Source organism: Microtus ochrogaster, chromosome 18 (genome assembly GCF_000317375.1).
Source record: "Microtus ochrogaster isolate Prairie Vole_2 chromosome 18, MicOch1.0, whole genome shotgun sequence".
NCBI lineage: Eukaryota > Metazoa > Chordata > Mammalia > Rodentia > Cricetidae > Microtus > Microtus ochrogaster.
The window spans coordinates 37148956-37175120 of record NC_022020.1 but is presented as its reverse complement, the minus strand read 5'-3'; the positions used below and the strand labels follow the sequence as shown (position 1 = coordinate 37175120).

Here is a 26165-nt window from a genome sequence, read left to right as displayed (position 1 = left end):
TGACCCATAGGCTGAGAACCACTGGTCTATCATACTGATACAAAGCTGACACATCACATAAAATCAGCAACAAACAATGTCTAACCTCACAGAAAGCTCTTCAACATCAGATTTATACTGATGAAATCAGAAGCTAAGATGGTTCTGCAACCTGTTATCTCCAGCCAATGTTTGGAGGTTCCTGCAGGGTTATCACCAAACCTCCCAACCTGCCCTATAGTCATCACTTTTTTTTTTAAATATTTTTATGCTTTATTTAACTTTATTTTTTTTTTATGTGCATTGGTGTGAAGGTGTCAGATCCCCTGCAACTGGATCTTCAGACAGTTGTGAACTGCCATGTGGGTGCTGGGAATTGAACCCGGGTCCTCTGGAAGAGCAGTCAGTGCTCTTAACCACTGAGCCATATCTCCAGCCCCTAGTCGTCACTTTTTAAATAGTGAAGTATACGTTCACTACACAAACATGTCTACTGTTCTTTCTCAATCCAACAGTCTCTTTGTGTTCAACTTTGCCACATTAAAAAGAGAAAAAGAGAGATAATAAAATGGTCCACAGGCAGAGATAGGAGAGTAACTAAAAATGCTTCATTGTTATTTGCAGGTGCCCCTAAAAGTCTGCTTCAGCCTTCACTGTGATGACTCTGTCAAAACTTAAGTAAGCTCAGTTAGTCCTTAGAAAATTCAGTGATTCATAAGCCTGTTTAGTATTTTCATAATTGTAGCATCAACAGATGATAATTTTCATTTATTATGTATCAGAATAAGTTAGTTACTGTAAAACAGTACTCTTCAGATAGGTTTAAAAGCCAAATTTGTGATGACCAAGCTGGAGTCACTCACAACTTTCAAAATAAGAGTTAACATACACAATTAGATCATTTTATTCAAAACACATCTTTATGTATGTAGGATACTAGGAACATGAGTGAATCTGAGGCGAGGTTTTTTTTCAGCTGACAAAACTGATTACTTAGACCATTCTCTTAGCTTGAAAACTCTACAAATTAAGAACAGAATTACTACTTTTCTTAGAATTTCTCTATATCCTGTTGGTCCAAAAGAGCAAAATAAACTCAAGAAATGACTTAGGTACAACATTACAATTCTACTTGATATCTCAGATGTTAAAACTCAACAGCACTACAAAGGCTAAGAGTAGGATAACCAAACTAGCACTGCCATGCAGTACAAGATGGATTTCTAGATGTACTTACTAGATCTATGTAACTTACCATAAACATTCTATGTGAAACTAAGTTTTTCAAGGACCACAGAAAAGAAATGTACTAACAGGCACACATTTCTGAGCTTGTATGGGTTAGAAAAATATCTAACTCAGGGCATGATAATATAAAGAATTACCTCTATTTTTCTCAAAGTTGTCTTTTCAATAAAGGATAATTTGCTTGCTTTAACAAAGAATATCAGAATATACAACAGAAAATACAAAATGAAGATAATAACTGTCAAAAGAAATCCACACAAACATCAATCTGTATAAGGAAATACAATAGGATAGAAAATATAAAGAAAATAAAACATATAGAACTCTGTGACAAAGATATCTGATATGGAAATAAATTATCTTGGTCTTAAATTCCCTTTGAGGTTCCTATAGTAACCATGAACCATACTTGACCAGACTTATGTAGCCTGGAACAATCGACTATAACCCTGATCTTCAAAGGCTCCAAGTAAGAAAATCAGTCAAATTGGTTATGTTCTTGTAACACACAGTGACATTACAACCAATCAACTGACCTTGGCATATATTTGCTTGTTTTACGCCAGGAAAATCCATTTACAGCTCGTGGATGGGCCAGATACACAAAAGAAAAGTCAATTTCTCCTTGGGATTGTTTTTCTGAATTTTTATCTGGAGAGGTAACAGCTGGCCGCCAGTTTTCTACATTATACCATACCTTTAGAAGACAGTCATCCTAAGGAGAACAAAAAGATCCAAAGACCACATAACCTTGTATACTTTTCAGGAAAAATGAAATTAAGGGCTTCTTTACCCTTAAGCCAAAAATCAAGTAAGGGTGTAATACTAAAAAGAAAAAGTCAGTTAATGTTTGTAAGTTCAAAAATAAAGTAGAAGAGGCTGGAGACAGCTCAATGGCTAGAGTGTGCCCCATAAGCAAGAGGATCTGAGTTTGAGTCTCCAGAACCCGTATAAAAAAAGTCAGGTGCCACAGTGCTTGCCTGTAATCCCAGTTGGGAAGGCAGGGACAGAAGACAATGGAGGGTTCTGACCAGTCAATTTAGCCCACAATAAGATTCAGGTTCAGTAAATAATAAGGTGAACACTGATCAGGAAAGATACTACTGACCCTTTACTCTGTGTGCACATGCCTGCACAAGTACCACACACACATGTACACACAAGGACAGGTGTACACATAATCTTAAAATATAATGTAGTACAGATACACAATTTGGCAACAGTATTTTCAAAATTTACCTTTCCAGCAGTGGCAAAAAATTCTCCATCTGGTGAAAATTTCATTAAATGAACTTGGGAAGCAGTTCTGTAAATTAAACAGAGAAGGGATAATCGGCAAGGAAACTAGGTTCAAAATAATTAGCACTCTTCAAATTCAACACCAGCAGTTTCATATTCTTACAGATTTTTTTGGTAATAATTTCACACTCACTTTTTTCTACTTATAAGATAATGTTTTGCAAAGTGGTTCATGATAGGTCTTAACACCAGGTTAAGTAGTCCTCCTGCCTCTACAACACATAGCTAGAACTACAGAGTACCATGTCTGACTCTAAAGGTTGACTCAAGTTCTTTGGTGCTGTTGTTGTTGAGAAACTTTTTATTTATTTGATTTGGTTTTTTCGTTTTCATTTGTTTTGTTTGTTAGGGATTGAACTCAAGAGTCTGCATATGCTAAGTACATGCTTCACCATGGACCTTCTCCAGGCCCCTAACTTTTAAGTATATTCCAAAAAAAAAAAAAAAAAAAAAAAAGTACTGAGAGAAACTTTAAAAACACACACACACACACATATTTCTAAGTCATGTAAATGCAGGTAATTGCAGTGTTCAGAAGGTAAAATTAAGAATATTGCAAGTTTGAGGCCAACTTGGCCTACACCATGACTACTTCAGGCGAGCCATGGGTGTATGTCAATGACGTCTCAAAAGCCAAACCTAGAGCTGTGTAAACTCCCTGGAATCTAGGAGGAGTGATCCTAGTGAAGTCTCCTAATAATGGGGGATATAGAATCCAAACTGGATCTCTTCTATAACCAGGTCCTCCTAGCATGAGGAAGGGGATATCAACTCAATCACAAAACCTTCAATCAACAATGTGTTCACCCTACAAGATGGGCTGGGGCAATGGAGGCACAGAAGTTGTGTCAGTGGCCAACCTATGACTGGTCCAACTTCAGACACAGGGACACACTGTCAAACACTAAGAGGAGCCAGGGGAACCCCCTGCACCCCTTCCCTCCCCCCCACCACAAGAAGAGGGAGAAGAAGCAGGCGCCAAAGAGGATAAGGGACACCATGGGAATATGACCCACAGCATCAACTAAGCAAGGCTCCTAGAGACTCACAGAAACTGAAGCAACAATCACAGACCCTATATGGGTCTAAGCTAGGTTCTCTGAATATACCTTACAGTTGTGTAGCTTGGGGTTCGTTCATGTGGGACTCCAATCAATGGGAGAGGGGAAAATTTGATTCTCCTGCCTGCATTTGAGACCCTTTTTGTCCTACTGGGTAGCCACGTCCAACCATCATATGAGGGCTTGTGCCCAGTCTTATTGTATCTTGTAGATATCCCTAGGAGGCCTGCTTTTTCTTTTTCCTTTTTTTTTTTTTTTAAGGGAAAGAGAGAAGTTGATCTGAGTCTGAGGGAGAGGGGAGATTAAGAAGGAGGGAAGCAAAACCAAGGTCATGATATAATGTAGACGAGAAGAATAAGTTTTAAAAAAAAAAAACAACTATTTCCAAAGAATCATAAAGTAATAATTGTTAAAAACTTTGTACATCGGATCCAGCAATACCACTCTTGGGAATATACCCAAGAGATGCCCAATCATACTATAAAAGCATTTGTTCAACTATGTTCATAGCAGCATTATTTGTAACAGCCAGAACCTGGAAACAATCTAGATCCCCCTCAATGGAAGAATGGATAAAGAAAGTGTGGAACATATACACATTAGAGTACTACTCAGAGGTAAAAAAACAATGACATCTTGAATTTTGCATGCAAATGGATAGAAATAGAAAACACTATCCTGAGTGAGATAATCCAGACCCAAAAATATGAATATGGTATGTACTCACTCATTAGTGGACTCTAGCCATAAACAAAGGACATTGAGCCTATAGTTCATAAGCCTAGAGAAGCCAAATAATAAGGTGAACCCAAAGAAAAACATATATAGATCCTCCTGGAAATTGGAAGCAGACAAGATTGCTGGGCAAAAGTTGGGAGCATGGGGATGGAGGTGGGGGGAAGGGGAAAGGGGGAGAGAGAAGGGAGACGGCGAGGATTGGGGAGAGCTTGGGGGAGTGGGAGGGTTGAGATGGAGGAAGGGCAGATATAGGAGCAGGAAAGAAGATATCTTAATTAAAGGAGTCATTTTAGGGTTGGCAAGAGACTTGGCTCTAGAGGGGATCCCAGGTGTCCATGGGGATGTCCCCAGCTAGGCCCTTGGGCAGCAGAGGAGAGGGTGCCTGAACTGGCCTTATCTCATAGTCACGCTGATGATTATCTTGAATATCACCCATAGAACCTTTATCCGGCGATGGATGGAGATAGAGACAGAGACCCACATCAGAGCACTGGACTGAGCTCCCAAGATCCAGTTGAAGAGCAGAAGCAGGGAGAAGTTGAGCAAGGAGGTCAGGACCATGAGAGGTTGGTCCACCCACTGAGACAGTGTGCCTGATCTAATGGGAGCTCATCAAATCCAGCTGGACTGGGACTGAACAAGCATGTGATCAGACCAGACTCTCTGAATGTGGCTGACAATGGAGGCTGAGAAGCCATTGATAATGGCACTGGGACTTGTTTCTACTGCATGTACTGGCTTTCTGGGACTCTAGTCTGTTTGGATGCTCACCTTCCTAATAGGCCTGGATGGAGGGGGTTAGGGCCTTGGACTTCCCACAGGGCAGGGTACCCTACCCTCTCTTAAGACTGGAGGGAGGAGGAAGGAGGGTGAGTGGGGGAGCAGGAGGGAAATGGGAGGAGGGGAGGAAGTGGAAATTTTTGAATGGAAAAATAAAAAATGAAAAACCTTTGTACATCTAACATCAAAGTAACAGCAATTTCCCTTTAGAGGTAAGAATAATTTCTGTTTTTAATCTGGATATCTAACTTTCAGAGCCATGGATCTCTAATAGGAGGGAATGTCTTGTTATATTGCTCAGGCTGGTACTTTGGCATTGCTACTGGCCATTACTTTCCTGTTTCTGTGACAAACACCATGACCAAGACAGTTATAGAAGAAAGTGTTTAATTGGGTTTGCTTTTAGTTTCAGAAGGTTAGAGTTCATGATGGAGGAACAAAGGCATGTTGGCAGGAACAGCTGAGAGCTCTTAATCTTGATTTTTTAAAATGTGTGTTAGTTACACATACTGCAACTCTTCACATCTTCATAACTCACTTCTGTTAATATATGATCCGCTCTTTTCTAACCAATCTTATTTTTAAAAGAACGCATTAACCGCAACTGCACCTATTTCCACTCCAACTTTTATTTCCTAAAAGAAATGTTTTATTTATATAGTCAAATCTATTAATTTTTCCTTCTCTTTCAATTTCTAGCTTTGATGTATTTAGAAAATGTATTTCCATACACCATTTTTAATTGTCCAACAGCAACATAACATAAATGACAATTGTGTGGAGGTTAAAAGACACTTGGAATGGAATCAGTCCTTTCCTTCTACCACATGGGTTCTGAACTTACGTTGTTGGGCTTTATAGAAAGCAACTACACAGTGAGCCATCTCACTGCCAACCTAAGTACAATTTAGTCTAACTCTAGATTCTATTGTCTGTTCACACAGTGAGTAAATTAAAAAATCATATAGAAACAACTTATAAAATAAAAAATGGCAGGACAGGTTTACCAATTAAACTATCTAGTCAAATGCTTACTTGCAATGCCAAATGCACACCCAATCTCCAAAGTTAAGACCTGTTCTATCTGGATTTTCATCTTCAGTTTGCTTTCTTGAGTTAGTATTACACCAGAGCTGCAGACAGCTGGAACCAGTTAAAAGACGATTACCTAAAGAAATATACAGATGTATTATTCACCATTTATTATTGTAGGTAGTTAACACTGAGTTAAGATACAGACTCAAGAATCTTATAATACTAGAACATGTAATACAGTTTCTAAAAAGAACTATTTCCGGTTGGTTAGAAGGTTCACTGGGTAAAAGCATTTACTTGTAAGTCTGATGACTTGAGTTCTAGTCCCAGAACTCTCATGATGGAAGGATAGAACCAACTCCTGCAAATTTTCCGCTGACCCCATATATGAACCACAGCATATACACGCCCATGCATGTATACACATAGTGTAATCTTAATATATATATATATATATACACATATATGTGTGTTGTGTGTGTGTGTAAAAACAAAAGAATAATATTTTTTTAAAAGACCAGACCTGTTAACATCCTGCTCTGGAAGGAAATGATCCCATGAATCCTGTCCTTTCCTTGAGGATTATTAACAGACAATGATAACTGGGGGGAGGACCAATGAGCACCCACTCCTCCCTGGTTATCTACAGGTTATCAGTTCAGAGAGAGAAAAGACATTTTACTGTGTGTTACAGCAATTGGTAGGGAGGCCATACTCTTGGAAATGACCCCTCACTCAGGATCCTATAAGAAATCCTAACAAAATGCAATGAGAGAGGAAGGAGGGAGGTGGGAAAAAAAAGGAAACAAAGAAAAGAAAAAGTCCAGCAAAAGCACAAACTTAGGTAAGAAATTCATAAATCCATCTGTCTACATCATTTAATTAGCCATCCAAACTGGATCTAGTTGGGCAGTCTTTGAATTTCAATTTTCTTATCTGTAAATTCAGAGCTTTCTAGAGTTATAAAAATTAGCTATGATTTTACAAAGTCTATAGCTAGGCCCCCATGCAATATGCCTTTTCCACACCTTTCAACAAGAATGGAATCTGTTTCTCTTATTTCTTGACTACCTACACTTCTACCTTGTTTTGAACAGAGAATGAAACAGGAAAATCCCCTAGATAAGGGAGGCTTTAAGAGTACTTGTAGTTTAAACTTTCAATTTGAAAATTTAATCACCATGTAAAAATACTACTCTGCTGAAAAGGCCACATGAGAGAGAGAGGTGACATGGAAAACAAGGGAACTCGCCAAAGGGCCACATATGTGAACAAAGTCTTTTTTGAATCCTTTACAAGTAAGGTACTGTTTTGTGGTATTTGTTTGTGTTCTGACAAATAAAGCTTGCCTGGAAATCAGAGGGCAGAGCTAGTCATTAGTTAACCATGAAAGCTGAGCCGTGCTGGCACATGCCTTTAATTTCAGCACTTATGGCACACACCTTTAATCCCAGCACTCGGGAGGTGGAGACAGGAAGTGATAAGGTGGGGTGTAGATAGCACCTTTTTGAACTGCAAGACAAGGGAGGAAAGAAGCAACTGGGGCTGCTCCCAGTTCTCTGATCTTCCAGCCCAATCAATATGTGATTTTAATTAGATTCACATTTCAAGCTACTTCAGGTAATCCACGGATTAGAGACAAGGCATTCCCACAAAACTCTGTAGCAATTCCAACCCACAGAACAAAAGTAGGAAAATGATTGTTGCTTGAAGCAAAAGGGCACAATTTGCTTTATTTACTTTTGCATTCACCACAGTCTGACAGATGAAACACATAATAATAATAATAAAAACAAACTAGTTCAGTGATATTTGTTCTAACTAATCTTCTTAAATTCCTTACCTGTGGGATCCCAAGTTATATTATGTGCTATTGAGTCCAGAAAAAATTGGCCACTTTTCTGCCACTGACTATAAAGTTCCTAAAATGAGAAAAAAGTCAGTTAGTTAATTGTGATTAGCATCTTTTATATCAAATAAACATGTTCTCTTTTGCTGTGCTCATATCAATGCAGTAATTTTTTTTTTATTAGGGTAAGGATTTTATTGTGCGTGAGAGAGAGAAAATATCCATAGGCATCTGGAGGGGTCCAGAGTGGAGAGAAAGAGAATGCAGCAGCCGAGACAGGGCCCAGAGTTAGGGAGAGGGAGAGAACAGTGGAGACGGAGAGAGTGAGGGAGCCAGGGAGAGCCAGGGAGAGAGCGAGAGAGAGCGAGAGAGAGGACAGAGCATAGGAGAGAATAGTGAGAACATCAGGAGTGGGGGAGTGTAAGAGTGGTCTCTGAAGTGTAGAACAACCACTAACTGAGTAGGGATGGAGGGAGTAATTTTTTTTTTTTTGAGAACAAAATAATTCAGTCAAGAGAAATAGGAATTACATCAGTGATTCTCAATCTGTAGGTTAAGACCCTTTCGGGGGGCATATATCAGAATATCCTACATATCAGATATTTACATTATGATTCATAACAGCAGCAAAACTAGTTAAGTGGTAATGAAAATAATTTTATGGTTGGGGGTCAGCACAACATGAGAAACTGTGTTAAAGGGTCGCAGCATTAGGAAGGCTGAGAATCATTGAATTAGATGATAAAGAGGACTCTTAAAAAAAAAAGACTATTAACAGACTACCCATTGCTGGGATCGGAAAGTCAATCCTGCATATAAATAACCAATAAGCATATAGCTTATCTATCCTCATGTCAAACATTGTTTACAATATGTGTATTTTATTACACTAAAGCTTGAAGGGAAATTTAAAATGTGTGTCCATGGGTCAAATAATTTAAATATTCTCTTAATATTTCATCTCTATCTGAAATGCACTACTGTAAGACTTTCTCATTCTTTCAAACATCTTTTATTTGAATCTACAAACAGTTAAAAAAAAAATGGAGCTGGAGAGGTGGCTCAATGATTAAGAGCAGTGGCTACTTTTCCAGAGAGACTGAGTTCAATTCCCAGCACCCACAAGGCAACTCACAATTGCCTATCCTCCAGTTTCTGGGGGATCTGACACCTTCACACCAATGCACATGAAATAAATTTAAAAAAAATACATGTAGCACTACTACATATACAAATGAAAACCATGGGTACCCTTAGTACTAGTATATAACCCAACAATTTCTAATGTAGTTCATTTTAAGTTCAAACTGTGACCTATTAAGTTAGCCCATAAATAACTATCTTACTGCAATGGTCCTCAGACTTCCACACAACAAAGAATACTCTAAGATATTTATTAAAATTTCAAGTTTCCAAATACATACCCAAAAATTCAAGTTCAAAAAGTTCACTTTGAAGCACAAGAATATGGACTTTAAACCAATACCTAAGGTGATTTTGATACCAGATGTGGACTACAGAATACCCTTTTAGGAATGCCAGAATAGCTCTCAAGCACAATGAACATCAGTCCTCAATAGAACTAGACACACAGATGGATCAATGGTATATACGCACAGTTTTGGACAGTGCTAAGCTACGAGCTGAACATAAGAACTTACTAATAGCCAGACAGTGATGGCTCATGCCTTTAATCCCAGCACTCAGGAGGCAGAGGCAAGCGGATCTCTTTGAGTTCGAGGCCAATCTGGTCTACAGAGTGAGTTTCAGGACAGGCTCCAATGCTACAGAGAAACTCTGTCTCGAAAAACAAAACAAACAAACAAAAAAGAACTCACTAATAATTCATTAAGAATATTAATAATTTTATTACTGCTATTTGCAGTGCTTAGGATTGAGCTTACAGCTTTTTAAAAATATTTGTTTGTTTGTTTATTTATTTATTATGTATACAATATTCTGTCTGCATGTATGCCTACAGGCCAGAAGACGGCACCAGATCTCATTACAGATGGTTGTGAGCCACCATGTGGTGGCTGGGAATTGAACTCAGGACCTTTGGAAGACGAGGCAATGCTCTTAACCACTGAGCCATCTCTCCAGCCCCCGAGCTTACAGCTTTGTATACACTAGGCAAGCACTCTATTGTTGAGGTACGTCCCCAGCACCAACAGTAATCCAAAAGTATACCTCTCATACCACCATTTCAAAAGAATATTCTAGAATGCATAAGAAAAACGAAAGTATCTTTTGTATAAGGATCTAAGGAGTGCTTGAAACTAGATTTCGGTATTACAGATTTTGTCCAACTCTGTCTTTTCCAATTTTCCCCTTCAAGGGGAAATACTGTGTAACAAACAATTAGTCTGATCTTACTATTTTATACTATTATATTTACAAGAATAATAGTCATTTTTAAAAATAAAAAACACAATTATATCATGTAATTATATATATTATAATAATCTATTATTACAAAAAAGGTATTTTAACAAAACTAATTTCCAAACTATTTTCTTCATTCAGCAGATAGTTGTTGAGTTAGAAAAACTGTGTTCCTTGTGTGGAACATTTGTGTACACTGTAAAGATGTGTCTCTGCCAAAACACCTGCCAGTCACTTAATACAGAGGTAAGGCCCTCTAATACTGGGTTAACTAGATAACCTAAAGACACTAACAAAAATCAGAATTTTGGAAACTTTTCTTGAAAATGAATGCTGGTGAGTGCCCAGCATAGTGGCACATGCCTGTAAAACCAGCACTTGGGAGGACAATTAAGAGTTCAAGGCTAACCTGAACTCATGGTGAATTCCAGACTTGTCTTGGGGTACAGGGCAAGATTCTGTATCAAAAAGAGGGGAAAAGAGTGAGAGGGGGGCGGGGTAATTTGTAAGATACTCCTGATTCATGTAAAAAATGACCCCCAAATCATCAGAAGCTATATAAGAGTATTCCTATCATTAAAACACTATTTAATTCGTTATATTTCTGAACTTTAATATATCATCCTATTAAGAATGAACAAATGCCAATTAATTTCTGAGTTGAGCAGAGAAGGTTATAGGCAAAGCAACAGAAATAGAAAGCAATCCTACAACTTCTAAGCCTGTCTCACTTCACTATGCTGATGCTTTCCTGTGGTTAGGAATCACTGGTTTAAAATTTATGGTGACTACACAGACATGCAAAAGAATGTGGCCTATTTGTTATATTTATCAACTATTAGTTAATTAAGAAACTAATTTCTTATATATTTTTCTTATAAAGAACACCTATTGATCTGATAGCAACTATATTACATGATATAATAAAAGCAAAAAACAAAGTCCTAGAAATGTCTTAATACTAAAAGCAAATCATGTAATCGTAAGAACAATACACACGAAAAGGCAGAAAACTGTTCAAGCATGCTCTATAAACCAAGAATAAAGTGCCACTTATAGCTAAACAATGGTATCGCATAGTAGCAATAAAGTAACTTCTAAACTTAAAGTTATCAGTTCTTTGCCTATTATGAAATAAAAATGTCAGAAGGAAAACAAAGCACTTTAAGATATCTGGTTGGCACAATTTAGTATAATTCAATTCCAATAAAAAATTTAATTATATTTTAGTATGAACATTGAACTTAAACATTTATATTCAATTATAGTCAACAACTTATACTAGTTTGCTGAGTCCCTCTTTTTTATACTAAACATATTTCAATTCAAAAAAGAAAAATAACAAACTACTAACCAAATTTTTCCCTTTTTTTGGAAGACTGACTGGTTCAAAAACAGAGATGACATTTCCATAGGATGCTGCAATCTTTTAAAAAGAAAGACAATTATAAATAGATTAACATACTTATGGAACAAAAGAGTAAATGAAATAACTATTATGGCTACATTTTTAAATATACAAATACATGATTTCATCCAACAGTACTTGAGAATATACAGGATTAGAATCCCAGCATGGCTACCTTCTGTACATATTTTCAGAGATTTCTCTATCTGTATTTACAATACATATAACACTATTTTTCTAACAGTCCTATGTTGAGAAGTGAACATTCATAAAACATCTTTCAACAAAAATCTTAGCAACAAGATAGTTGCTAAACATGAAATCTGACCTGATTTTAAAATGAGTTTTTTAAGCTTATCTATCATTGGAGTTCATAGTTCTCCCAACAAATAACTTAACTTAAAAAAAATTAAACTTAAGGGCTGGAGAGGTGGCTCTGGGGTTAAGAGCACTGGCTGCTCTTCCAAAGGACCCAGGTTCAATTCCCAGCACGCACATGGCAGCTCACAATTGTCTGTAACTCCAGTTCCAGAGGATTTGACAACACTTTTACACAGACATACATGCAGACAGTATACCAATGAACATAAAAATAAATAAATCTAAAAGAAACATAATATCTATTCTTCATCAATTCCCTAAACTTTTTTTTAACGTTTTATGTTTTTTTTAAATTTCTTCATTTTTTGGCAGAAATACATGATCTGAAGCCAGGGCTCTGCTCATGTACCCTGGAACCATGCAACAAGCTTAATTCTTTCATGAATTTAATCTTTAAAAAAGCAACCAAAATAGCTTGAATGACCACCATCAAAATCTCAGAAATCAGCTAATAACAGTGGCAGAGACCTGTAATCCCAGAATTTGGAAAGGCTGAGGTAAAAGGATTGATTACAGTTTACAGTTCAGCCTTGAATACAGAGTTGAGACCCTATGTCAAACACAAAACAAAAATTAAACCAAACAGATAAAAAAAATACACAAATACTCAAGAAATTCTTCTGCTTAGGCTTCAGAGTAGCTGGGACTATAGGTATGTGCCATCCTGCCTAACTTCTTGACACTTTAAGGAAAGCTTTGCTAACTGTTAGTAAGGAAACTTACCTTTTATTAGTTTGATCATAAAACCAAATGACTTCATCCTAACCTAGATAATCACATAACTTGGAGAATCTTCATAAAAAAAAAAAAAAAAGACATTCTTGCCGGGCGGTGGTGGCGCACGCCTTTAATCCCAGCACTCGGGAGGCAGAGGCAGGCGGATCTCTGTGAGTTCGAGACCAGCCTGGTCTACAAGAGCTAGTTCCAGGACAGGTTCCAAAACCACAGAGAAACCCTGTCTCGAAAAACCAAAAAAAAAAAAAAAAAAAAAAGACATTCTTGCTGGAAGCTATGAAAGCTATCAAATTTCCAACATTAATAGCTTTATGAATCTAAATGATATTTTAAGTTTTTAACAGTAATGAGATTATAGAACTACAAAGTTAGGAGAGCAAACACTGAAAGCATGAAAAGGAAAAAATACAAAATAAACACCACCAACAACAAAAAGCACCTCACTGAATTTTAGAATTCTAAAGTAAAGAGCAGCATGTTTGTAGCACTGTTAAGAACTAAACAAGAGGCATTTGTAACTATATTGAAAAGAAGGGCTATCAAGTGACAAAAAAAATTGCAGTACAACAAACAGATAAAGACTGAAATAAAACCTCCTTTTATCAAAAGTATCATTAGGTACCTAACATGATGGTGCATGCCTTTAGTCCCTGAAGGGGTAGAGGCAGAGAGATTTGTGGGCTCAAGGCCTGCACAGTCTATAAAGCAAGTTCCAAGCTAGCTAAAGCAATTTAAAAAAAAAAAAAAGATAGACAGACAGACAGATAGGCCTAATCTTCTATACTTAGTTGGTGCTATTTCAAGGTATATATGTTGCCTGGTATGACTCCTAGCAGAACACTTTACAAAACTATAGTCAAAATGATCAACAACAACTACATGTTATTTCTTTTGTATTTGCTGCAATTATTTTACTTTCAATTTACTATTTTTACTTTTCATGTACAAATAGAAGTCCTAGAAGTCTTTTCTTTTTTTCATTTATTTATTATATATACTGTGTTCTGCCTGCATTTACACCTACACACCAGAAGAGAGTACCAGATCTCATGCTATGAGCCACCATGTAGTTGCTAGGAATTAAACTCAGGACCTCTGGAAGAGCAGCCTTGCTCTTAACCTCTGAGCCATCTCTCCTGCCTCTGTAAGTCTTTTCTTAGACCTAAAAATGAACAAAACATTTCATATTTTAGTATATGTATTCTTTCGATGCTTACCAGAAGTTACTAGAATACCGTTTTAAAAAGAATGTCTACCAAATTTGCCTTTTAAAAATAATGTTATTCCTTTTTTTTTTTTTTAAAGAAAGTTAACCTCTTAGGAGGCTTTTAATTTATATTGTTTTTTTTTTTCTCTTCTGTTTGTTTTCCAAGGCAGGGTTTCTCTGTGCATCTCTAGCTGTCCTGGAACTATGTAGAGAGTTCAGGTTGGCTTTGAACTGAGATCAGATCCACCTGCCTCTATGTCCCAGGTACTGGGATTAAAGACATGTGTCATTACCACCCAGCCTTGATTTTTTTTTCTAATGCTGAAAAACTAAGCTTTAGACATGTTTAGACGTAAAAATTACATTTGTTTCAATTAGTAGAGAAGACTGTGCTACATCTTAAAATTATAGAAAAACAGATTCCTAACTGGGTATAATAATTCCTGTCTGTAGTTTCAACATTCAAGAAACAGACAGTAGGATTGCTTTGAGTTCAAGGCCAGCCTAGGTTGCATAGTGAGTTCCAGGACAAATGAGCTTACAATGTGACCTTGTCTCAAAAATCAAGAAGGGGCTGAAGAGATGGCTCACTGATTAAAAGTACTTGCTACTCTTGCAAAGGACCTAAGTAAGTACTGCTCCCAGAACCCATGTTAGGCAGCTCACAATCAACTGTCAAGTCCAGGTCCAGGTAAATACTCTTCTGGCAATAACTGATAACCTGCACACACACACAGTTCACATAAATATACTCAGGAATACACATAAAATAAAGTATTTTAAAACAACAAAAGATTATTATCAGAATTTCTGACATTTTCCAAAATGCATCTTAGAGAGCCAAAAAAATGTATAGCTTTGTTCTTGGAAAGAAGGTCTTAATTGAATAGGAAATATATATTTCAGAAATTATGCTGACAAAAATTATACTCAAAATGAATCTGCAAGTTACCACAAGATTACAAACCTTGCCTTGCTGCATTGAACAGTCCACACATCCCACTTGAATATTTCCATGTTTAGCGCCTGGGATGATCTGTAATCTTTCAAAATTACTTCCCAGTATTACAATGTCACATCCAGATGCATAGGCCTAAAAAATTAAAATAAAAATGATAGACATTTCAAGAAAATATGTAGAAAACTTGCATTAAATATTGTTTAAAACACAAAAATTTTAACTGCCTCCGAGACAGTCTTCATTGAACTATTTTCTTTCCTTCTTATATGCAAATCCACCACAAATCAGTCCCAACTGTAGCACGAATAATAAAAACCCAGAGACAGATATTGGGGTTCAGCCTGAAGATCAGTAAAGCAAAGTAGCCAAGCCACTAAAGAGCTCTTCCTCAGACTCAAAGAGTGCGACTTCCTGTCTCATCCTGCTTTATAGTCCTCTCTAGTGCTGGGATTAAAGGTGTGAGCAGCCACCTCCACTTGAATCTGTTCCGCAAGGCTGTGGCACAGCCCAGGGTGACCTTGAACTCACAGAGATCCTCCCCGCCTCCAACACCCAAATCCTGGGATTAAAGGTGTATGACCTCACTGCCTGCCCTCTAATGGCTTAGTTTCACCTTCTGGTCTACAGGCAAGTTTTATTTATAAAACATAAATAAAATATCACTATGCCCATCTGAAACCAATCACATGCATTTCTTCTATGTTCACTGAATGCTATCATCCCTGTTTGTAACTTCATCATCTGTCTCCTGCCCTACTGTTAACAATCCAACTGCTTATATCTTCGTCTGTTCTCAAACCAAACAGCTGACTCCTAAAGATGTTTACTACATCAAGTTATAATTCCTACCTAAATTTTAAAGTTTCCCACTACACTTGCAATAAAAACCCCAACTCCTTACCAGGACAGTCCATTTCAGGCACTTTTGCCTGATTCCTTCCCTCACCAGGTGGTCCTTACACCGCCCTTCCTTCTATTCCTTTTCCATATCAAAGTATCTTATCTGAGTTTTATTTGCCTGGTCTTTGTCTACCTCAGGGTTTCTTAAAACTTTGTCCAACTGAGAAATTATTGCATGGCCCAAGGTAAAGATATGTAAAACAGGTAAAAAAAAATCAAACTTTTGCCGGGCAGTGGTGGCGCACGCCTTTAATCCCAGACTTGGGAGGTAGAGACAGGCGGATCTCTGTGAGTTCAAAGACAGCCTGGTCTACAGAGTTCCAGGACAGTCTCCAAAGCTGCAGAGAAACCCTGTCTTGAAAAATCCAAATTAAAAAAAAAAAAAACTAATGATAAGTATTTTAAAACAATTATTTGGCATACAAAAATTTTTAACATTTATAAAAGGTAAGAACAAATTTGTATATTAGTGAGATGAATATGCTTTTTTATTATTAAAAAATATTGGCTGAATATTTTATGAAAAAAATGTAGCGTGCTGTCTAATATTTTCAGTTTACTGATCCCTTAATTTTATAAGCCTGTATTTTGAGAACACCATTTTGCATAAAATACATATTATAAAATGGCAGAAGCATGCTTAGAGAAATTTCAGAAATGGATGGATGTTCCGTCCTAAAAATGGACCAAATTCATTGAATTATTTCTGGTGAAACTCAAGTTAGCAGCCCAAACACAAAATTTTAAATCAAACATTATTTAACACTATATAATCCAAAAATAGACTAATCTGAATGCTTTCTTAGATCTCTTAGGACCAGTTGCCCAGGTGTGGTGCGGCCCATAATGTGCTTTGTCTTTAGAGCAGTTGATTCCATCCCATGCTCTCTGTCCCATTTGTTCTCAGAATATTTACTACTTTCTACCTCTCTAGCTGCTTAGGATGCAATGACAAAGGACACCATGGGCCCCAGAAAGAAAGAAAGAACTAGGCTACGGTATAATAATAATAATAATAATAATAATAATAATAATAATAATAATAATAATATCACTGTGTGGTGGTGATGCATGCCTTTAATCCTAGCACTTGGCAGGCAGAGGCAGGTGAATCTCTGTGAGTCTGAGGCCAGTCTGATCTACACAGTGATCATATAGAGATACCCTGACTCATAAATAAGTAAGTGAGTGAGTGAGTGAGTGAGTGAGTGAATGAGTGAATGAGTGAATGAGTGAATACAGGAGAAATGATAATCTGACTAGAGACTTCTACTTTAAAGCTTTAGGAATGAGAAGTTAGCTAAATATTAAGATCTTTTCTGCAAAAGCAGAAGGAGTTGAAAAGCTGCTTGAAGAATGTGTAAAAGTACTTAGACATAAGAGAGAAAAAGTATTTAAGATTCCTACCATACAAATTGTGAATAACAGATATAGCAAAAGTTTAAGAAGGAACCTTCTACAAGCAATAGACTAAAAATGTCTATTAAAATACCTGAAAAGGTCACACTTATCTTAATGTGCCTTCTGCTCTGGCAGTGTTAAACTGGAGATTAAGTATGACTGCATACAAGGACATTGGTAGTATGGACAGCGATAAGGAAGAGATCTGATATTTATGAGGTAGACCCCAGTGGCCTTCAATCTCATGGGAGATCTCTGAGTTCAAGGCCAGCCTGGTCTACAGAGCAAGTTCCAAGTTCCAAAACAGCCTGGAATACACAGAGAAACCCTGTCTCAAAAAAAAAAAAAAAAAAAAAAGGAAAAACTAAAAAGGAAGAGAGAGAAAAAGGCAGACAACTGGTTGATGATTATACTCAATGATAATAATATAAGAAAACAAACCAAACAAGGTGGGAGGAAAGGCTGGAAGACATACCAAGAGGGGAAACCGAGCCTAAACAATGATTTTGAGTATGTTGCACCTTCAAGTGAAAAAAAATCTAAGAATTGTTTATCATTTTGAAATTCAAAACACAGATCTCACCACTAGAGGTAATATACCCTACAGAATGGAAGACCAAGGACAAATTATCATCCTGAAAGGTAACTTACAAAGAACACTGAATAGAGAAAAGGAAGGAAGGAAGGAAGGAAGGAAGGAAGGAAGGAAGGAAGGAGAGGAAGAAGAGAAAGGAAGGGGAAGAAAAGGAGAAAAGATGTTGTAATTAACTAAAAGATGTTATAACTATAACTAACTATAAGAAGGACGTTATAACTAAGCTAAGGAGAAAACTAAATAAGTGAATTGACAAATGCCAAAGAGAAAGAAACATGGAAGACACTGACAACTAAGGAGACACGGGCTGCCAGAAAGCACTGTTTTTAAGATGAATGTTTTAAACATATCTTGAAATTTCCAGAGAAAAAAGAAAGTAGATAATAAAGGACCAATGCCCCAGATAGAATTTGAAGATAAAACCCACAGCATAGAGAAAGGGGTTAACCTGGGACATGTAGGATAAAATATATCATTCATTGTGCAATGACAGGGGAAAAAAAGGATGCTGATATAGTGACTTTTTTGGCTTGTAACTGACAATGAGGGAGTGATCAGCCGACAAATTCCAGGTAAATGTTTGTTTATATGAGTAACAGAATGTTGGGCTGGGAGGTTTTATCTTATGGAGGAACATGAGATAAAACGAACAGATGGGTGGATGGGTGCTTGGGAAGCTTTGAGGTCTCATCTAAAGGTGGTAAATAGAATTGCATTTCCCAGTTTTATTTATATTATCAAGGAGTGATAAGAGTCAGGAACAGAGATACAAAAAGGAATAAAGAAAAAACAAAGCATGTTGGATTTGGTTAGATTCAAAAACAAGAAGGTTCAAGAAAGTTAAAAGATGTTGACAACAAAGACTATTATTAAATTAACTCATGTCAAATTATCTAAATTATAAGATGTAGCTGTCTAAAAATAACCATGCTAAATAATAAGGACAAGGTTCAAGGTCTGGTTTTCACATTGTGTAACACAGAAGTGATAGGAATTCCACAATCAGAAGATCCAAGAGCAGAGAGAGTAATCAGAGGTAGAGCATGCTCTTGCATGCAAAAAGCCCTGGTTTCACCCTGTATTAATTGCTCGCACATATACATATGTACTTTAAGTTCTAGGCCCAAAATAAATGGATGACATTTCTAAATGAAAGAGTACATTTACTCTCTCGCCGCAATGTTTTCCAAAGTTTGTGAAAAGTAGAAACAATGCCATGTTTTAATTTTTTATTGTTTTGTATTTTTAGTCTATAAATTTACATAAAGTCTGTGCTAACAAAGGGGTAGATTATATGTGTGTGTGTATAATACACCTAAATCTTAAAGTCACCTAAAGTAGTTTTATCAATATATAAAATTAATTTAACTTCTAGAACTTATATCACATGAAAGTATATCAGTAAGAAAAGAGCCTTACAATGGACTGTGAGCTAGGCCTGCTAGTACATTCCCTTAGTAATCCTAGCACTACTGAGGCTGAGAAGGGATCTAAGTGCAAAGTCAGCCCTGGCTACCTAGTAAATTAGATGATAGTCTGAGCTACATAATAAGACCTTATTTCAAAAATAACAAAAGCCAACATGGCAGTGCACATCTTCAATCGTCAGAGGCAGGAGACCTCTGTGAGTTCAAGGCAAACTTAATCTATACAAGGAGTTCCAGGACAGGATTATGTCTCAAAATATAAAAACAAAGTCAATACAATTTAAACATTAGATATAGACTTGTCTGTAATACATTATTCACAAAAACTCACTTAAGGTGCTTTGACCTTAATATGAAGAGTTACCAAATGCAGCTTAATGACAAAGTTGGTATTTAACATGCTTCTAGTCCTGGGTTCAGTTCCCAGTAATGCAAACAAACAAACAATAGCAAAAACACTGTGCTGGATTATCAAATAACTCTCACAAAATATTTGTATATTACAATTGGTACACCAACTACTTCTGTCAAATCTCTAACCAAGCCAGGAGAATGACATATATAATAATCCCAGTACTTAGGTGGTAGGGGTTAAGAGGTCAGCCTGAGCTACATAGTAAAATCCTGTCTCAAAATAAATAAATAAGTATAATTAGAAGCCTTTGTTCCTAGCCAATGAAGGTTCTCAACTGAAAATCATCCAGTTAGGTACAGGTAACAACCGTAAGTCACTAACTCAAGTAAACAGGATGCAATGCACAGGAAGACCTGAATCCAGTGCACTAAGAAGCATCTATCAAAGGACCTTCTTAACTTCCAAGTCTGACAATTAACCTGAAGTATTCTAAATTTCAAAATTCAAGTTTGTAATAGCCAGTCTTCTAATCTGGAAGCTAATTTCTCTAAAACAAAGTTTGTTTTCGTGAACCTTTCATTTTAGGTAAATGTCCTAAAATTTTTCTTTCTAGAATATGCTCTGGTTAAATAACTCAAGTTTGATTATGTTGTAATTAATGCTTATTCTCTCTTTTAAAACCATAATATTGACAATTAGTGTAATTTTATTGATTTTTAAGTGTACTTACTTCTACAAATCACAGTAATTGATAAAATGAACCAAAAATTTTAAAACAAAGGTCAACTAAGTTACTTGGAACGGCATTATAGATACCATGAAGTTTTTTCTTCTTCCAGATAGGTACAAAGGCAAACTTTCCCCATCTATAACCTCCCCACCCACAAAGACGTACACCACTCATAGAACCCTTCCATTTTCCAAATACAGAATTCACAGTGCCACCAATAAAGCATCCCTAAAATAAAACAAAGATTACTATCACAGAAAGTTGGGGGAAGAGAAACTTATTTAGTCTCCCTACCAAAACCCCCATAGAACCATAGCTGCATTTTTGAATTTGTAACTGGATCTACTTAGACATGAGTAAGCACCGAGTTGTCTAATATTAAAGAAAGTCTGAAGCTATAAAATATTTGTTTTACCCTCGATACAGAAAGAAAATCCTAAATACTAGCTTTCTGTTTCTTAAAAGGTAACCTTCTTGAATCAGCAAGCAAGGTACTTACAAGCCTGATGACCTCAAATCAATCCAAAGAACCCTGACTTCAACCATCAGCAGATGAAGAGAACAATCTCCTACAAGCTCTCTTCTGACTACCATACATGTGACATATACACACATTTAAAAAAGTAATAAAATTGAAAAAATAAATTAACTCCCTTTCTGTTTCTTCCAAAACACAAATCACAGTAATTGATAAAATGAACCAATTATGTAGCACTAAGTATGGACTAATTATAAAAGGAAAAAGTATTTTATGTCAGCATTCTACACAAATATTAAGACATCTAAATTTTAATTAATGGTATCTCTTTTTAAATTACTGTGTCTCATAAACAGAACATTTCCTCAACACCCCCCAAAGGAAATTAAGATGAATAAAAGAAAGAGGGAAGCATTACTGTAAGCAAAGATAAAATAATAATTTGGCTTATGTATCCATTATCTCCCTAATTCCTCATTTGATGTTGATGATAAAACGTGTAACAAATAGACTATGAAAAAATTTCATGAAACTTTAGTAGAAATATTGTATTTAGACTCATATCTAAATTATTAAAGCAATTTTAAAAGACTGCAATTATTAACTGCACTACAATAAAGCTGCTTTGTTCACACATCAAGTCAACCAGTATTTATACACTTTCTAGTACAAAGTACCATGAATTAGGCACAATGAACTATAACCTTAATTTAATAAGTAAACATTTCATGTAACAAAACAGTGTCCCATTAAAAGATGATAGAAAAATAAAATTTAATGGTTAGAAAAAGAACGTGCTCAAAAACAACTAATGACAAAGACCTGTGGTCCAAGCTAGTAGCAGACAGGAGGATCAGAAGTCCTGGGCATTGTGGCAAGGTGCTGACTCAAAAGAAAAGGTGAAAACAGTGTTGAAGATTCAAAGAGCTTCCCCAGCATGTAAGCATGTGCAAGACCCAATGGTTTGATCCTTGAATCAAAAAGCAAAAACAAAATTTTCAAAAATGAAAAACAAGGAAGCAAGCAAACAAACAACCTATTTATAAAGAACCATGCTTGAGCCAGGCGTTGCTGACGCATGCCTTTAGTACCAGCACTTGGGAGACAGAGGCAGGCAAATCTCAGTGAGTTCGAAGCCAGCCTGCTCCACAAAGGGAGTGGCAGGACAGTCAGGACTGTTACAAAGAGAAACCTTGTCTCACAAAATCCAAAAACAGAGGGTGGAAGGAGAGTGGGAAAAAATATATATATAGCTCAATGAAAACATTAAAAACAAACAAAAAGAACCATGCTTGAAACCAAAGCAGTTATGACTCAACTGCGACGTCAGTGACTGTCTAGGCACTCCCAAGGAAGCCTAGACACATACTCAAGGCAAAAGTGCTAAACAATGAAATAAAAGAATTCATTCTGAATGCTTGAGTGAGATAGTCGGTGTCCACTAGTAGCTTTCCCAGAGCAAATCCAAACTAGTTTGAGGCAGTTGATGTAGTAAGAAAAAAAAACTGAATGTTTTGATATGATAACCTATATTAGTAACAGCATTTTTTTTATTTATTTTTTGGTTTTTTGAGACAGGGTTTCTCTGTGGTTTTGGAGCCTGTCCTGGAACTAGCTCTGTAGACCAGGCTGGCCTCGAACTCACAGAGATCCGCCTGCCTCTGCCTCCCGAGTGCTGGGATTAAAGGTGTGCGCCACCACCGCCCGGCTAGTAACAGCATTTTAAAACATGAAAATTGGCATTCCAATTCAATTTGAAGTATGTCGAGACTTTACTTAGGAACCAGTCTTGTTCTTGTGATCCTCCGAGCGCTGAAATATTTGCGAAAGTGTAAAGGGAAGAACTGCAGACGGGCTCAACTTCAGAGAGATCATCAAGTTCCACAAAGGATGAATAGGAGACTGCAAAATCCCAAGTCCCCCCCCTTCAAGTGCAACTACAACTCAGAGGGATTTTTAGTCTTTGCATTTAATCTATCATTAATATTTTGCTCTTCTTGCTAAAAAAACAAAACAAAACAAAAAAAAAAAAAACCTCAAAAGCAGAGCAGGGGGAGGGGTGAGCTTGGAGGAATGCTTGACTAGAATGCCAGAGGCCTATGATTTGATCCTCAGAGTCTTCAATTCCATTCAAAGAAAAGAGGTTAAACAAATCTCAAGGGAGAAAACAACAGACTGTTCATAAACATGAAGGAGAAAACGCGCAGTTTCAAGACAAAGAAATATAAGATGTACTAATTTATTCAGGAAACTAAGAGCAAGAAACTTGCTGAAATGGGACTACAGCTGGCTGCAGGAAAAAACATGACTCTAAAATAGAAGAGAGCTGGGATTTTTATACCAAACTAATGTATGTATATGTGTTTACTCTCTAATGTGTGAATAAATGTGTATGTAACTTATTTGTATGCTTATCTGAAAGCAATCTGCAACCAGCTTGAGGAAAGTCATCAACACTTGCTTTAGGAAAAACTGACTTTAAAAACAGAACTGGGCAACAAGTTACATGACAGTTGAAGATACATTTCTTAGCTCCTGAAAAGCAACATGGAATCAACTGGCCAAGATTTTACAGAGGAATACATGTAGGTGTAAAAATGAACAGTCATATTAATCATTCTATAAGTACACATACCGTGGCCTTGTGTACATTCAGAACGCCTTCCTTTAGAAGCTGGGAGCACTTGCCTTGGAGAAAGCCCTCATAAAAAAAAAGGGGGGGGATGGCAGAAAATGTAATACTTCTCTATCCTATACTCTCCCACCTTGGGAGACCTCCAAGGAAGTTGTACTTCCTTCCCTTAAGAACAGATAGTAGGTAAGCCACTTCGTGGGCTACACAGATTATTAAAAATGGGTTAGATCAATATGTAAGAGCTAGCCAATAAGAGGCTGGAACTAATGGGCCAGGCAGTGTTTAAATGAAAAAAAAAAAAACAGATAGTAATGTCAGCGGAGGGGTGACAAGTGCTAAGACTTCTCCCTCCCCTCACTTCCCCTAGGCAAATGGCACAAAGCAGAATCTTGACAACTACTAGCATCACGTGCCACTGCACTGGGAAGTCATCGTCTCTCTCCGAAAGCAGTGAACTTAGTTGACACAACTCTAAAAGGACACTTTAAGCATTAAATCCCTAAATCACGTTAAATGCTGAGTGTTACTTAGTCCAGCACACGCGCGCGCACACACACGTATCTGGAAAATTATGATTCCTAAGCCTGGGGCATCTATTAAGCTGTTTTAGTTATACAAAATTTTACATTTAATCACAAACTTGCTGCAAAAGTCATCAGCACTACAGATATAGTCAGACTAAAGATCTGAAGTCCAGTACTGAGTTATGACTTGAAATTACTAAACTAAGATAGAAATGTCATTTATAGCGATAAAGCCAGAAATGTGAGACCGATCATCTTTGTTCTAATAGCTGGAAAAGGCAAAGAAGAGCAAGTCACTTTGGCTAAATCTTAACCTGCCCTAAGCAAACAGGGGATACCCTCAAACTACAATGGTGAAACTGTCAGCGTTACCTTGAATACCCTCAAAACTTTCCAAGAAGTACAAGGCCGCTGCTTGTACTATACAAAGGATGATAGGAATGAATGAAGAATAGTTTCCTTATTCGTTGGCGAATTTTAAGGAAAATAAATAGGCGCTGTTTTCATTATACTGCTATTTGCGCCGGCTTAATACTCAGTAACTGTTTTAAGACTACAAGGGCTTGACCTTAGAACTGGAAAAAAATGAAACATATCCCAAAGACTGAAACTAAACTCGTTCGACAACTCTCGCTAGGCAGCGAGAAAAGTCAAAAGACCCCTTCCACCCCCAACTCGTGATTCAACTATCATTTTGGAAGAGCTACTTTGGCCCGAGAGGGTCGGACTACCATTTCTGGAAGCCTGAAAGCACGCTAACCGGAGCGGAGGCCGAGCGAGCGAGCGAGCGAAGCGTCAGTCTGCTCCAGGCCTCCCTCCCTTCTCCCTCTCTCTCTCCCGCACTCACCGTGAAGCGCTGCTCGCCGACGCTGCCCACCGAGAAGCAGTGGTCGCCGGGGTTCACGGCGCCGGTCAGCACCTGGTGCAGGTTCATGGCGGCGTCCCAGTCCCGCAGCAGACACCGCAGTCAGCTCATGCCTGGGCTCAGCCACCTCCCTGCGCCTTCCCCCTAGGGGCGGCGGCCGTGGAAGAACGGCGGCGGTGCCGGGCGCCCGAAGCCGCAGACGCTCGGTCGGGGCCCGCGGCTCATCCCTAGCCGGGCGGCCGAGGCCTGAAGGGGGCGGGCCGAGCGAGCGGGGGCGGCGCCGCGCCGCTCTGCACCTGTCACGGCCGCCCAGGTGAAGCGCGGCCACCGCTCACCTATCCGCCCCGGCCTGGAGCTCCCCGCGGAGCCGCGCTGTCCGCAAGCAACGCCCGAGCCGGGTCAGTGGCACTCGCAGCCCGAGAGGCCCCGCGGCACGAGCTGCTCCCACCAGACCGGCGGCACCTTCCCGGCCGCGCGCCCGCTGCCCTCGCCAGCAGCCACCGCTCGCGACGCGGCTCCAGCCTCTGCGCCAAAGTATCGCGAGACTTGCCTCTGCGATCCCGAGGGCCCCACTGCACACTCAGCGGTAACGCCCTCTCTAGCGAGGGTTAGCCAATCCCGAGACGCGGAAGTATCTAGAGCTCCGCCCCATGCTTAGGAGAGGCCAATCTCTTTGAGGCTTTTGGAGGAGCCTGTGAGCCTTTGGCGTTCTGAGCCTTGCGCCATCAGTCAGAGCCAAGACTTACCGAAAAGTTACCTATCTGTGCTTTTGGTGAGGGGTCAACCTAACTGCTGGGACAGAAAGTTCAACAGGGAGAAGTTGTCGTTTCCTTGACCCTAGGACGACTACAAGTCCCAAGATGCACCGCTTCCCACAGGCATCCCCCGTGATACTCTGTAAAAGTGACCATTGAAACCTTTCAGCCTTGTCGCGGTTTTCCCGGCGCCTTTCCAAGTCACTAAATTTAGAAAGGTTTAAGCTCTTCAGTAATACTAATTGATGTATTTTTAGTATAGACACCATTCTTTTACAGTAGTGCCGATAATAATGACCCACCAGTCCTACTTTGTTTTGGAAAGAGAACCCAAGAATCTCAAAATGAATTGTCAGGCACCAGTGGTGACATCCAGTGCTCATTATGTTTTGACACCAATTTCATATTATTATTAACAAAAGTCTGTTCAAATG

General features: G+C 38.1%; 1 protein-coding gene across 5 annotated transcripts in view; it reads right to left on the bottom strand.

Annotated features, from left to right (window-relative positions):
• Window positions 1–25484, bottom strand: part of Dmxl1 (Dmx like 1) — a 145570-nt gene extending 120086 nt beyond the window's left edge. For 4 of the 5 annotated variants that reach the window (XM_026783594.1, XM_026783595.1, XM_005356086.2 and 1 more), the window contains exons 1-7: window positions 24959–25484; window positions 15073–15198; window positions 11729–11800; window positions 7984–8062; window positions 6141–6273; window positions 2467–2533; window positions 1764–1942 (exon numbers count right to left, since the gene is read on the bottom strand). In XM_026783594.1, the coding sequence (XP_026639395.1) occupies window positions 1764–1942; window positions 2467–2533; window positions 6141–6273; window positions 7984–8062; window positions 11729–11800; window positions 15073–15198; window positions 24959–25045 (743 nt within the window). In that variant the 5' untranslated portion in view covers window positions 25046–25484. The remainder of the gene's footprint in view (window positions 1–1763; window positions 1943–2466; window positions 2534–6140; window positions 6274–7983; window positions 8063–11728; window positions 11801–15072; window positions 15199–24958) is intronic. The other variant, XM_026783596.1, reaches the window with a different exon arrangement.
• Window positions 25485–26165: the final 681 nt, after the last annotated feature.